Source organism: Sinohyriopsis cumingii, chromosome 10, assembly GCF_028554795.1.
Source record: "Sinohyriopsis cumingii isolate HCF-2022 chromosome 10, ASM2855479v2, whole genome shotgun sequence".
Lineage (NCBI taxonomy): Eukaryota > Metazoa > Mollusca > Bivalvia > Unionida > Unionidae > Sinohyriopsis > Sinohyriopsis cumingii.
In genome coordinates this window covers 7097376-7112339 of record NC_142970.1, presented here as the reverse complement: position 1 = coordinate 7112339, position 14964 = coordinate 7097376, and the positions used below count along the sequence as shown (strand labels likewise).

At 34.8% G+C, this 14964-nt stretch overlaps 1 protein-coding gene across 1 annotated transcript in view; it reads left to right on the top strand.

The window, feature by feature from the left end:
• Nucleotides 1-14964, top strand: part of LOC149789552 (uncharacterized) — a 47195-nt gene that overhangs the window by 16246 nt on the left and 15985 nt on the right. The window contains exons 4-7 of the mRNA XM_089971575.1: nucleotides 3254-3352; nucleotides 8035-8708; nucleotides 12889-13210; nucleotides 14516-14626. Of these exons, the coding sequence (XP_089827701.1) occupies nucleotides 3254-3352; nucleotides 8035-8708; nucleotides 12889-13210; nucleotides 14516-14626 (1206 nt within the window). The remainder of the gene's footprint in view (nucleotides 1-3253; nucleotides 3353-8034; nucleotides 8709-12888; nucleotides 13211-14515; nucleotides 14627-14964) is intronic.

Genomic DNA, 14964 nt, shown 5'->3' with positions numbered 1-14964 from the left:
ATGATATGGGCACGGAAGTTTGATTCGTCAGCTACTGAGAAATACATTAGGCTAGCTACAAGACAGGGCACTTTGATTGCGTGACGTGAACTATTAGGTACGATCATGGGAAATGGCATCCTTTTACGTGACGAATATGCTATCATATGGATACATTTTCATAAATATGCTAGTAAATCGGAACAAATAATATATTAATGTAATACTATAAACTTATGAAATTACCGCATATTGTGTATTCAAGCATGAATGAGGAAGAATCAAAATACATTAATATGTTTAAGATTTTGTATGTCATTGACATCGATGGTACGCAATCATTGACTCGAGACAAATTATGCATTCACTCCGGTTTATGCTGGCGTAAGCCAATGTATATATAATTTATTACGGTAAGTTACGACGGAACAACAAATATAGCGCAAAATGGTATACATTGATACTACATGAAAACGATTGCACAGAGAACTTTGAAATCAAATTACATTGAGAAAAAACGTTCTACAGGTTACGGATTTAAATTCGTACCCCACTGAGACTGGAGCAAAGCATGCAAACACTCTTATCGCACCGATTAACCTAAATTTAAAACGTAGTCATAAGCCTTTGTGTTTTTTAAAGCAAAAGTAGGAATAATTAGAAAGTATATGTACATTAAAAGGCACTGTATTAACTAAAAATGATGAAATGTACTTTGGAATCACCCAAGTATCATATTTCAATGATATAAATACACTGGAGTCAGAGGTGGGAGAGTTAATTGCATTAGCACACTATATCTTAAAGTTATCACAGTCAGGTATACTTCAGGTCGAGGTTATCGATGGTTAAAATTATGCATATAAACGTGGCCAATTAGATAAAATGTATTTTGTATTCAGTTGTAAAACCACACGGATTGGATATTTTAAGTTCTCCTATGAGAACTTATGATTAATAACTTCTCATTCGATATCGTGTTTGGTGTTATCTTGTACCTCTTAGCTGATGATATGAATGTGCTCCAAATATATACGTAACAAAGGTTTTGCCATACATAACGAATTGATTTTTTGAAACCTTCACGCAATGTTATGAAAGTTAAAGACGAGATTAGATAATCGTGATTTGTTCCCTACTGTAAATCAAGGTCAACACCTAGAGTTAAGATTTGCGACGCAGTAAGCACACACCAATTTCTACAATCTCACGACTAATCACACATCACCAAAAATGGTAGTCTTAAGTCATGGATATAGGCACTAGATGTGATAAATCTTTGACAATTTTGCCTATGAGAGTCACGCTATTGTCAAGATAACATATTTTAAGTGCTGCACTGATCGAGGACAAACATCTTTATTGAACCTCATCATACTCGTAAAAATGACCTGTTCTGCAAGCTTTGTGTCAGATTTTGGTATGAGGGACAAATGTCATCTGATCCGTTTTATATATCAGTAAAGTTGGATAGCAGCTTGTACAGTTAGTTTAAACTTAATAATTTACACCGAAATTCATTTGTGGATCAGTGTTTGGTTTGGGTGGGGTGGAGGTTCTTATTAAGTCGAACACACCTTTTCGAGCAAATTTGTACATGTCTAGTGTAAAACAAAGAAATGTGGTCATTTTCACCTGACTTCTTGTACAGAGTTAGAGATTATGTGTGCATACAATCGATAACATATATAACATAATAGAAGAACCCATTATAACTTACTTGATGAAAGTGTTTATCTTTCTCGTGTTATATTTGTATTTCATATATATATGCTTTACATGCATGTGTTTATATCCATCGTCTGTACACCGAAACATAATATACCTTCAAGTACACATCCTCCATGTACATACGGGATCATTTTTAAGTTACAGTTCTGTTCAGGCTAAAGCTAATATATTGTCTGCGTTTGCTAACGGGAAATCTATAAAAGCATAATTATTAACTATTTTGAAACCACAGAAAGAGAGAGAGGGAGATAATTTGATTAAGCATTTATTTTAAAACTTCATTGACTTACGTTTTGAAGCAGTTTGAAGCCAGTCATAACCGGATTTTATTTCTGATAACGTATATATAGTCTGAGACCACATATAATGTATTGTTTTATTACAGACGGACAATTTAACTGCACAGAATCCACAAGACCTCTTGATTTATACACTGGATACCATTAAGACATATCATTCGATGAAGGTCTACATAGTGAACATATATTTTTTTCTCTTGATATACGTCTAGGGTCACAATTATAATAACTGGTAAACCGATCTTAGATATTAATGTAATGATTTCAAATCCCTACAGTTAAAGTTCTCTGAACGCATTTCACAGCTGAAAATGAGTTTTTATCTGGGAATTGCCACTTGACCGAAATTTACATAGACGAGGATCTAACTAATATCAAGATATGCTAAAACATGTCAAGCGATGCGAGGGAAACAATTTTAAAGGAAAATAACTCAAATGAAATTCAGGGTAGAAAATATAAGGAAAGCTAGTGATTGATTAATATTGGTATCCTTCGCATACGTTTAATTCATTTTTAAATATATTTGTTATAGACCTTTTTAATGTAATTCCATTCCATTCGACTCAATTCAATTCAGAACTGTTCCATGCCACTTTTAGGACATGCACCTAATTTGAGTTTGTTTGATTTTCAAAAGCAAATAAACACATGAAAATGTTTTCATACCTTCCATGAATTCTTTCCATGGCCTGAGCTGGGCAATGTGTAAACTTGTATCCTTTGTTTAACTCCCTCATTTCCTGCATATTGGAATATGCGGTAGCTCCGCTGGTGGATGGTTTGACTTGTAATGGGAGAGTCGCAGGTTCATTGTGAATAATAGAAACAAAGCAACAATGTAGCACATGATTAGTAACATCATAGTAATATGCGTTTTAATCTAGATATATAATATTTTTCATATCGGTATCTCCTGCATTTTATCTCATGTAGAAGAACATTAATAAAAAAAAATTATGCAGCATATAAAAATTGCATAATTACAATCTATCAAACAAATTAGTTTCACGTAAAATGTTATGAAATTTTTCAATTATGATGTTAAAATAGTAGGTACGAAATAGCTTCTATCTTATTAAGTATGCCATGAATATGTTTGATATTGATGAGTCCCATTTTGTTTGTCCTACTTCTAGAAAGACGATCGTAGGCATATATAGACCCTAACCCTAACTTAAAACTTATTTTGACGAATCCAAGGTTAGATATATTCTACTTATAATGGTTTATTTTACTTACAGGTGTCATCAGCATGAAATCTTCCGAAATTGTTCTGTCAGAAAGGTTCATCAACGAGAGAGCAAGTTCACAAGTGTCACCCATTCCTACACATAAAAATGGTACATGTAAAATTACCGTTTTCTGTTGTTGTTTTTTTTTTCTTTTTTTCTTTAGAATTTATGATAGAGAGTATATCGTTTACATATGGAAATAGTCTGTCATAACACAGTTGTGACCAGGAGCGGAAAAAAGGCAATACATTAAAAATGTATGTTCAAGAGGTTTGCTGGTGCCTTGGGTAGTTTGAAACTCAAAGACAATACAATAGTAGCTCTTTCATTTGTAGTTTATCTTGATGTGATAGACGCCACTGGTGTGTACTATTTGTTTAGTAAGGTACCTTAAAATCTTTAGGGATCAGTCATTCAGGAATGAGGACTTCATATATATTGTGAAAGAATTTGAACCACTTTTCCCTAAATTGCAGTGTCATACCACTATTGTATTCTGCACTGTTTCCAGGTCAGAACTTGACTAAGTCGGTAAAGTGTTTAAATCCTAGGGTGATGCTATTTCCACACATGTCCCTGTTGTAGTTTTTGAAGTTATCGGCCCTAGTTCGCTGCCTCCCTCACAAGGGTTCCGTACAAAAAATCACCCGATCTTGAAAACCCTATTCCTAATTAAAGCCTATAAGTCTAATGAAATATTTAAACAGTAAACCTTTCCGTAATATCTTAATAACACTAATGAAGCTCATAATACGGTTATTACATAAAAACATTATTACATTAGTACACTAGTTCTAGTGAGATTTGAAGGATAAGGATGTATCTGTAACCAGGTGATTAGAGATAGCATCACCATACCCGGATGTAAAACTCTCTTATTAATAATTACAACAGTTATCTTAATACACCTGTAGACTGTCTTTTCCCTTAAAAGTAACACATTGCGAACTAATTAGAATTGTTTTAAAAAAATGTATGAAAATTAACTTGCAGGATGATTGATCTGTTCAGGTGTATATTGGAACTCCTTGCACAAAAAATAGCCTCAAGCTGGAAAGACAGCCATGTCCCCGAGCACAGACAAACTTTAGTCATCATATAGTGTTTTGAGCGAACAGTATCGGGTAAATGTCTAATTTATATGGTAGCATGTCTTACCGTTCAGGTGTTTTGTCGCATCTTTTTGGACAACAAATAGTCTCAGCCGCCTGGAAAAACAACCATATCCCCCACCAAAGGTAAACTTTAGTCAGTATATAGTGTATTGAGCGAACGGTATCGGGTAAATGTCTAATTTATTTGGTGGCATGTCTTACCGAATGATTACAAATGTTGCGAAAAGGGTAATTAATAAACTGCCCCTCACTGAAGCTATTCAAGCATGTGATGGTCATATAATACGTTCAGTTTTTGTTCTCCTACAATTGCACATTGAGATATTTTGTGTCTATATATGTGTATTTCACTGTCACTGTCGCTCTGTTTGTCTGTATCTATCTGAAGCATTCAAATGCACTTTTAAACAATATCACAGGCACAAAGTAAAAATGTTATAGCAGTAAATATGAATTTGTTGCTGACAAAATGGAACAAAACTAGTCATGTTGTTAACATGCAGACTACGTATCAAGGGGGTGAGGTAAATTGAGTGACACCTTGATAACAGTAGCCTGTCTAAACTCTGGTATTTCACATCAGTACCAGAATGTACGACTTTACAGGGTATATTATATCATCTGTTAATCACTGTACTATATTTAGTTTCAATAGACAATACGCTCGTTGTAAGAATCTTTTAATGCTGCGGTTATTATTTTATAGAACTTAAGACAAAATTTCACACTTATCAAAAGAGTTAGAAATAAAATGTCCGTTGCAAATATTGGATTGATGCATTCGAAACTTGATTTACCGACTTCGGAGTCCATTGTTAACAACACAAGCTCCTTTTAGAAGTATCCCAGCAAGACAATAATCAAGACAAATGATAAGTGAACTTCATGCATAATTCTCTTAAAAGATTTAGAGATTCGTTTGTCTTTATAATGAGCACATGGAGGAAATAATCAAAATGTATGCTTATTTTTAAAACAAGGAAACTTACTTAAAAACGAGATTCCTTCGGAACATTAGAGAAACTGCTTCTCTTAAACTTCAATTAGACGTAACGATGACCCGCTCAAGAAGAATAGCAAGACAAGTATTATCAAGAATAACAATACAAGTATTAGCAAGAATAGCAAGACAAGTATTAGCAAGAATAACAAGACTGGTATTATCAAGAATAGCAAGACTAGTATTATCAAGAATAGCAATACAAGTATTAGCAAGAATAGCAAGACAAGTATTAGCAAGAATAACAAGACTAGTATTATCAAGAATAGCAAGACTAGTATTATCAAGAATAGCAAGACTAGTATTATCAAGAATAACAACACAAGTATTATCAAGAATAGCAAGACAAGTATTATCACGAATAACAATACAAGTATTAGCAAGAATAGCAAGACAAGTATTATCACGAATAACAATACAAGTATTAGCAAGAATAGCAAGACAAGTATTGGCAAGAATAACAAGACAAGTATTAGCAAGAATCACTTAACAAGTATTATCAAGAATAGCAAGACAAATATTACCATTATTTATATGGCTCAAGACATATTTGTGAAAAAAAGAGAGATGTGATGGATTATTCTAGAGCGTTTATTTGATATTTTATATTACGTATATAGGCATGAAAAAAAAACACTCGTACGAATTGTTTTCCAGTCTGTAATATTCAATATTGCGCTAGATAAATACCAGCTGCACAGAGGAGTCTCGCATAGCGATTTTCCGAAAGGGTTTAAGAATTTATTTTCCCGTGTCAGCGAATATATTGAAGAACACATGTCCTTTCCTTTTGTTAATCATAGTTTTATTCAATTCATATTGCTTTAGCAGAAATTCGTAGTCACACATTTAGAAGGATATTGTTCAGCACTTAATTACTAATGTCTTCTTGCATCTAACATCGGGCCATACGATTAAAGTGCCAATTGCAATTTTTATCTGTAGAATTACTTTTGGCATTATTATCTATAAATAAATCTTTCCTGAGCATATAGGGTATAATGTGGCAATTGTAGATCAAGGTATTTAACGTGCTGAAATCACGTCATATGGTCTGCTTTTGACGCAAACAAATGTAAAGGCCATCCACACTAATACCCGTTACACGTGCTATGAATACACTTTCATCTTTCCATTCATCTTTAGAGGGTTGACTTATATCATCCGTGTCCTTGTATTTAAGCTTAACATAAACACCACCAGTAGGGTAGACTTATGCAGTGAAAACGATCCATGCACTATATTTGCATAATGAGTTAGCAAAATTTTGTTATTTCAATATTTGATTCACGTAGCACGGTGTCTTGGTTTTCTTTTGATCACAGTATTCACGTTGGATCCGGTATTCGTTGATGATTTGTGTAATTTAGTTTTATTTTGATAAGATCAATCTAGATGCACTAATTTGAACAGACTGTTGCTTCGCACTAATGGCGTACTGTTATACATAGCTGTTGCTGTGATCATTTTATTATAGCTTGCTTTCTGACATTTGATGGAATATCAACTGTTGACAGCATAGTATGAGTACCCATACCCTTCCGAAAGCAAACCTGAAACCTGATGCTGAGTTTTTCGTAATAACCGTGGTCGTCTCCAACTATCATACTGACAGCTTTATATGTGACTACAAAATACCAAGTCAATCGAAATGGATCAAGTGAGAAAATCTGAAAGTGAGCTGGAATGATCGTATCCATGTTAAAGAGATAGTATAGCGAGCTGGACAGATTGCTGGGTGAGCTAAAGATAATGTGGATATAATTAGAAAGATTGTAGGGTGAGCTGGAAAAAGCATCCTGGATATATCATAGGGCGATAAAATAAAATATGTTTAAACGGGGTTACATAAGTTCCTGGGGTTATATAAGTTAAATCTCCTGTTTGTTACTTATTTGGGTCACGTTTTAATGATTTCTGAATGCACTCGTATGGAACGATAAAGTCAGTGAATCATACACAGGGATAGGAATATAAACTAGGGCGCAATATATATATTGTGGGGAGAGCTGGAGTGATCAGGTGTGGAGCAAGAGTGATTGTAGAGAATCTTAGATGATGTTCACCGTGATAGCTATAAATCAATCACTCCAGTCAGTACGCCCTCTTCGGCTCACCCAACGATCATACTAGCTCATGCTACGATCTCTCCAGAGTACCCTGCTTTATATACAGCTCTCTATACAATCACAATTAGCCACTCGAAAATCTCTTCAGCTCGCCACACAATCTCTCTATCTCGCCCTATAATCTCTCCGGCACATATTACGATGTCTCCAGCTTACCCTACCATCACTCCAGCTCAGCGTGCGATACATAAAGCTCATCTGTTTTGAACAAATTGACGTTCTATATGTGACATCGATATCACAATTGCAATTACTTGTATTATAGTTACCCTGTCAGCTGAGCCGGAAACTATATTATCTGTATTCCTTTGTGGCCGGTGTTGTGAAATAAAGGCAACCTTCATAACTTTGCTCTTTGATAAGAATATATCTTCTTGCTGAAAACAGTCTTGTCAACAGAAATGGTTAGTAATCTCAAGTATCTTCCCCTTTTTCCAAACATGATGACCTCATTGTTTCAGTCCTAATCTACACCTGTATGTCATTTCTAATAGAACATAATATGTTATGATATGTATCGTTTATATTCGTTCATTGTATTTCTAGGTCTCAACCAAGTAGGAGAATCTTCGTCGTATTTGCTGCAGGAACCTTTTGATGACGTAAGAAGTTTAAACTTGTCAGCTGACCAAACACCTGGTCAAAACAGGACAGAAAAGCAAGCAAATTCGCGAAGTGTTGAAAAAGTCGACGAGGATTTAAGGTGGTTAGAGGAAGAGACAAATGAGAAAAAAGAATTGACAGACAAAGAAATTCAATTAAGAATAGACAGTCTTTTTCGATTTCTAAATAAAGCCATAAACAATATTCATATAATGTTAAGTTCAGAAAATGAAGATGAGAAATGGACTGAAGCTGTGTGGAAAGATATAGCGTGGATGTCTGACTTTATTTATAAAGTTGAGAAAATTGGTCCATTGCCAGTTGACGTTCTTAACAGATATCAGCGTGAGGCTGGTCAGCAGGTGTCAAGAACTCAATCTGTGCCTGTAATATGTAAAGTTGTAACGGAAGGATGGCAAGAGTGCACTAAACAGCTAGAGAGCAATGCAGAAAAATTGCATTCCTTTGTAACTCTAGAAGCAATGAGATTCCTGTGGAATTTTTCGGATTGCAGTCCTGAAGTCACCTTTGATATTGTAAGAGAGTCTACATTTCTCAACACTTTGCAAAATATTTTGACATCCTATCAACAGAAGCGTATTCAAGGGGAAAAAATGGTAAGCTGTCCTTATGAAGTAGATGTTAAAGTTATCAAATTTGCAGAAAGTAGAACATATGCTCAAAATTACTCTATTTGGGGAGTTGTGTGTTTCATTAAAGCAGGAAAAGATGATAGTTTTAAATTTTTGCAAACCGACTTCATTTTGAGACAGGTTCACTAGAGCAAGGTGTTTTTGCTTCTGTTCCTGATCTCCATTTTCATTGTCTCAATAGCTTGCCTCTTTTATCTGTGACGTTTTGCATCTTAAGAATATTATATAAGTTTGCAGGTGTAATGATGCACTAAAAGGGTCAGAAGTACTGGGACCGTTACAACAGTATGCACATATCGTTTTAAGAGTATCCAATTATCATTGCAATTAATTTCGGGAAAACTTGCTGCAGAATATATTAGGAATTCACGAGGTTAAATCTGAAACAAATTCTTCCTTTGCAAATTATGTCAACTATCTTAAATATCCTCCGCGTGTCTTACTAATATCTCGGTAATACATCGTTGCATAGCATTGCTTGTAAATTTATTGTAGGTTGAACTGAATAGCGAAACCAAAGCAAGCAAAATGCCACATACATCACTGGATGAAGCTGTATCAAAGCAAACTTTTCGCACCTCTGCATATTTTGGACTTTGTATAATCATAATAGTTGTCACTTCTAATTGAAAATGTAATTGTCCTTGAGATTAGGGTACAGTTTAGAACATGTATATGTGCTACACCATTATTAAAAATATCAGTCATTAATTAGTTATTAGTAATTAAGCCCAGGGATAATGTTATACCATCTGGTCTGTTTCTCCACTGGTCAATCTTTCGATCCATCCGTACTCTTTACTTGTACTAAACAGCTGTATGGAAGTTCCCAACATCTAATATAAAGGTAGTCTATATGGAGACTATCTGCAAAAGACATAGAGAGTTTGCATCTCCTCCCATGAGACTTATTAGCTGGAGGTGGCTGGGAAGGATGAATATCATAAAACAGGAATGAAATTTGAGTATCAATAAGTTTGAATTCAAGAGGCTTTTAAAGGCAAGTGGCCCATAGTATCTCATATTACTTGGAGGTTCTTTGGACAATCTTTTCTTTTATGATCAAAGCCTGAAGGTGTTTGGGTTGTTTCTTGTGGACAAAAACACATCTTAGTTTAAGGTCCGACATTCGTAACTAGGTTAATACTTTCTTTAAAACCACTTTCCTGAAATTTCAGAACATAATTTTATCAAAGTGGATAACATGTATTTTGGTCTGAAGGAATTTCTGCTTTTCAAATACTACGCCGATTGTGGCTGTTGTTGCTAAAAATAGGTGTATTGAGCAACTTAATATACAAAATAACTGAAATTGAATTGATCGCATTTGATTGATGAGGTATGGAACAATATTTTTTCAAGACTGATATACGGATAAGACAATAACGTAGCTAAAAATTATAGCAATTGTTTTATCACATATGAAATCAACAATCTTGGGGTATAATTTGTTGAATGTACCCTATTAACCCAGACCTTTGCTCAGTAGCATTAGTGTCTGGTTATTAGGCAAGTGCCAGCTGAATGAGAGACTTCATGTTTTCTTGGGACAATCGTTTTAATTTATTTTGAGTACATGCGCGTTCATTGCCAAGTAGTTTGGCGACGCTGATACTAAGTGTTATCTATCGACCTCACAGTCAGTTACTTACAAGTTACAGTCCTATTCTAACAACTTTGTGGTTGGCAGCCGTAGTGCATTCTGTTTAATGTACCTGTTCCAATTATCGGGGCACTATTTAGTATTTTATTCTTTGATATTCAGTGAAACAAAATATATTGGACGGAGTCGGTTAAGGTATTCATTTATTAAAAATGAATTATACAACTCTTTTAGGCGGCACATTCAGTTCTCTTGGAAATGAAGTAACATGTATCAAATCTAAACTTTTTATATAGTTGATATTGTATGGCTATTTTCATTTTTATGGCCAAATGTACGAAAATTGAAGCTGTCGACAGGTACAGGCTACGCTAAACTATGCTCAGTGATCATCTGTATGAGATGATGTTGTGAATCAACGCGATTTTCAAAACCGTCTTCTTAGGATGTGTTTTGAAAATACACCAGAAAGGTAACTAGTAGTTGTAGGAGGACGAGGGGGACGAGATGGGTCACTATGGGGACCTATGGAAATATAACAATAACTTATAAATATAAGTTGTTTGCAATGATCTGGTAAAAGTCGATGGTATAAGTCGGTAGGTCGAATATTTTTACATTTGATTAGATCTTCGTATTGTCAAGTGTGCTCGAGTTAAATGTTTTAAGTCAAAATTTACAGTTTCCTTTGTGTAACAAGCATGTTTAAATCTTCGTCTCCCAAACAAGCTGTAAACTGATTATGTTTGCCGTTGTTCCGTTCATTTGGCACTAATCGTCGTTGGTTAACCCAGTATTTGGTACATTCCATAGTTGGTTAGTTTAACACGTGTTACATTCTTGGCGTAGGCATCAATTAAATTCCTACACAGCATATGAGTGTTCCAAATCATGACCATCAACTGAGCCAGAACCAATTCTCTTTTCTCCACTGGTTCTGGCATATCGTATTCAACGAAATATAGTTAGCATAATATCAGCAACACTAATTCATAATATGAGGGTTTCTTCTCTTCGATAAACACTTGTATAGCTCACCAACAACATCGTCAAATGTGATCACGCCGACGATAGTGTAGCATTTCTTGCTAAAGGTATATGACCTTTTGCTCAGTATGCATAATGCCTAGGTTGTAGTACTGTGCTCCGAGTAATATGGGTCGCTCGACGCGGTGACTTTTTATATTTAAAATGCAACACAAAAGATTTAATTGAGTCGTGTCAGTTATTCCAAAGAGAAGGCATTTTATTCAAAGCAAAAACAAGTATTCCATTGAATCTTTGAAGTATACCATTTCTATTTTCCCGGACATAATTAATTTAGTTTCATTAGTGACAACTTTTGAGCATAATATGTTTCTGTTTTTGTAAACTGCCTCTAAAATAGAGCCGTTAAGCTGGCGGATGACCCATGTCGCGTAGTGGTGATAATAGCCATTAACATCTGCATCCTCTTCGTCCGAGCTGTAAGTGGGGTCCATGATTCACTGGACATATTCAAAAACAGTGTTGGATCCACGAGATATATTGTATCGTTACACTGTAACTGAGACTGTCTTAAATGTCTCAATGAAGGTTCTTCATTACAAATGGGATATAATTCCTTTTCCCACATACTCTCAAGGGGTTTGATTCTAAACAGTGACGATATTTCACTGTTGCTTACAACTTTAAAATCCCGAGCCATATATCACGCACGCAAACATAATTATGTCCGTAAGATACTATGCTATTAACAATAGCCCCGTCTTAGGAATTCGCCCGCCAAAACAGAGAATCTGCATGTATAAGGTGTTAAGCTTTCAATGTATAATAAGGGGCTTACTGTTGACACTTCTGCATTAATGTGGTCCACACATGGTCCTCACGAAAATTCCTCCTTATTCCAAAAGGGTTATGTTTGTCTTCGCTGTTTGTGTTTGTAATAGTTTAAATGCGCCCTATGGTTGCTACCACATTGTGTGCATAATGGTCTGATACTTGTAGCTATTGAGCATACTTTGGTTGTCAGGAGTTGATTGATATCCTCTGATGAAAAGAAACGAAATTTCAGTCACATATACAGTCGCTTTTCCATCAATGATATCAGATGTGTTCGGGTTCTTTATACATTGAAGTGTCTCCATGATCATTGTTAAATTAAATCCAAATAGGGACTTTGTTAAGTGGCAAGGATTCTTTTTCTTTACTTCGACACCACCGTTTAATTTTGAAAGTAGAATCACACATGCCCATGATAAAAGCTTCCGTTTTACTCCCGAGATTATAGTATATGTATACCTGGTACGTCTGTCAAATTTGGCAAATTTAGCTTCATGGCAAGACATTCTCACATTCAAATAGAGATTCAAACAGTCAAATGAGATTCAAATAGTCGCTAGATTGAACTAGATATTAACTAGTGCTACAATATTGTACATTTTACACAGAGTGAGGAAGAGAGCAAGGAATAAACTAGTGTCACAGTATTGTGCATTTTATACAGAGTGAAGAAGAGAACAAGATATAAACTAATGTTACATTATTTTGCATTTTACACAGAGTGAAGAAGAGCACAAGATGATTAGAGCGAGCATGTCAATTATTCATAACCTTTCAAAAGTGGATGAAAATATTACTCCGCTACGTGAAGGTGGCTTTGTAAAATTAGTCAGTCCGTATTTGGATTCTAAGACAAAAATCGATCGTTTCAAGACTCTTGCCACCCTGGCAAACCTTATTGATGAAAAGGAAAGCGAAATTCTACAAGGAAAGGATGAATTACTGATGATGTTCTTGAAAACCCTGGAGACGGCTCTAGAAAAACCAAGTCGTATTTGCCTTGTAAATTCGGAAACCTGGTCTGCATGGGAGTGCACACTGAGTAAGTTCCATTTCTTTTACACTCTGTACCCAATCATAACTTCATTCAGCGAGTTCTAATTGTGTGTGCATTTATGTAGAATTCTTTATAAATTATTACCTTAGAAAACAGATAATTATCAGTAATTCCATTATGAAAGGTTGACTTAGATATTCATACTATTCCATATTTGCCCGAAAGGATGAATGCTTAAACGCCCAAACAACAAGCAATCTATTCCAGAAATGATGTTATTAACCATTTCCTGTTCACTGAGGTCAGAATCACACACTGAGAGGGATAGTATGGTTTCTAAGGCAGTTCAAAAGCACAATGAGGTAAACAGTCTGTTTTGATAACCGAAAACGACTGACCATGCTGATTCATTAATTATTTTAACATATGCATGTGTCTCCGTTTTGCCATGATTACGCGTCACAGGTTAAAATCAGCCGTAGAAATGAAAAATCCCGCTTTCTCTGAAACCTGCTATACTCAATATAGTGTCCGTAGGCAAACAGAAGACAAGGCTATACTATCTGCTATACGGCTAAATAACCCAGCCATGACAAATATATTGTACAAAAGCAATAAATGTGAACACGATGTTGCATTTCACATGGATGAAACATGGCCACGGATATATTGATACATAAAAGATCGACGATAAACGAAGAGATATTCCATGTACAAGATTTTACATAGTTAACTTCGTCTCAAATGTGTTTTATAAAATATATCATGGGAAACAAATGCAATTTAATCACTTTTCTAATAGTGAAGATATTTAACTAAATATTGGCGGAACATTCAGATATTGGGCTAGAGGAAATTTTAAATGTAATATTATTTACCCAAATTGAACTACGAATTTAGTAGTCTGAAAGAGTTTCTCTATCGCCTTTACGTAACACGACCCTCTTGTTAATATGGATTTAAGTTTGAAATTTCAACACACTTTATCTTACACTATCACATTTAAGAATAACAATGAATGAAATATATCTTTAAATAAAGTAACTTTAATTAGTACCACTGATACTTCACCCGTTAATAATGAGAATATCCTGCAACAAACTCATATTTAATCCTGAAAACATATACGATCGTCAGTATTATATCTATTTAGCGAGCATTTGCATTGACATTTATTAAAATATGTTGCCTGCTACCTTAAATCATTGAGATAAATCTGAATAATAGTTGTGCAGTTGTTGCCCAACCCCAATCTTCCTCTATATTTGGGGACAGTTGGAGTGTTGATATGAAATTACAGATGCATCTGACGCAGAGACATAACTGATAATATTAAGATTTCCTTTACAGCGATCCACCGACTTGCAAGAAATCACGCCAACAAATCACTTCTTGTACAAATGGGCTGCCTCCCTCATCTGACTAAACTTGCAGAGATTGGAACCGTTGAGGAGAAGAGAGGTATATTATGTATATAAGTGCCATCAGGTTTATTATTATTATTTGTCGCGTTTTCCAATATTTCTGAGCCATTTCCATTAGGGCTATTTGTTCAGGTAATGTATAGCATTAGTGTAGGCGTAATTTAATTGTATATCTGAACATACGTTTGTAATGTACATTACATATTTGCATTATTTAGTCACTTAACTTAATTTTCTTCAATGCGTCATCTAAAACAGCGTAAAACACTGGGTTCAATTGTTATATCTAACAAATTTTTGCTAATTGCTAACGCTTGACTAATGCAAATGTTTAAATGTTAAACTTACTCAAATTTTAATAAGACTGTCACTGTT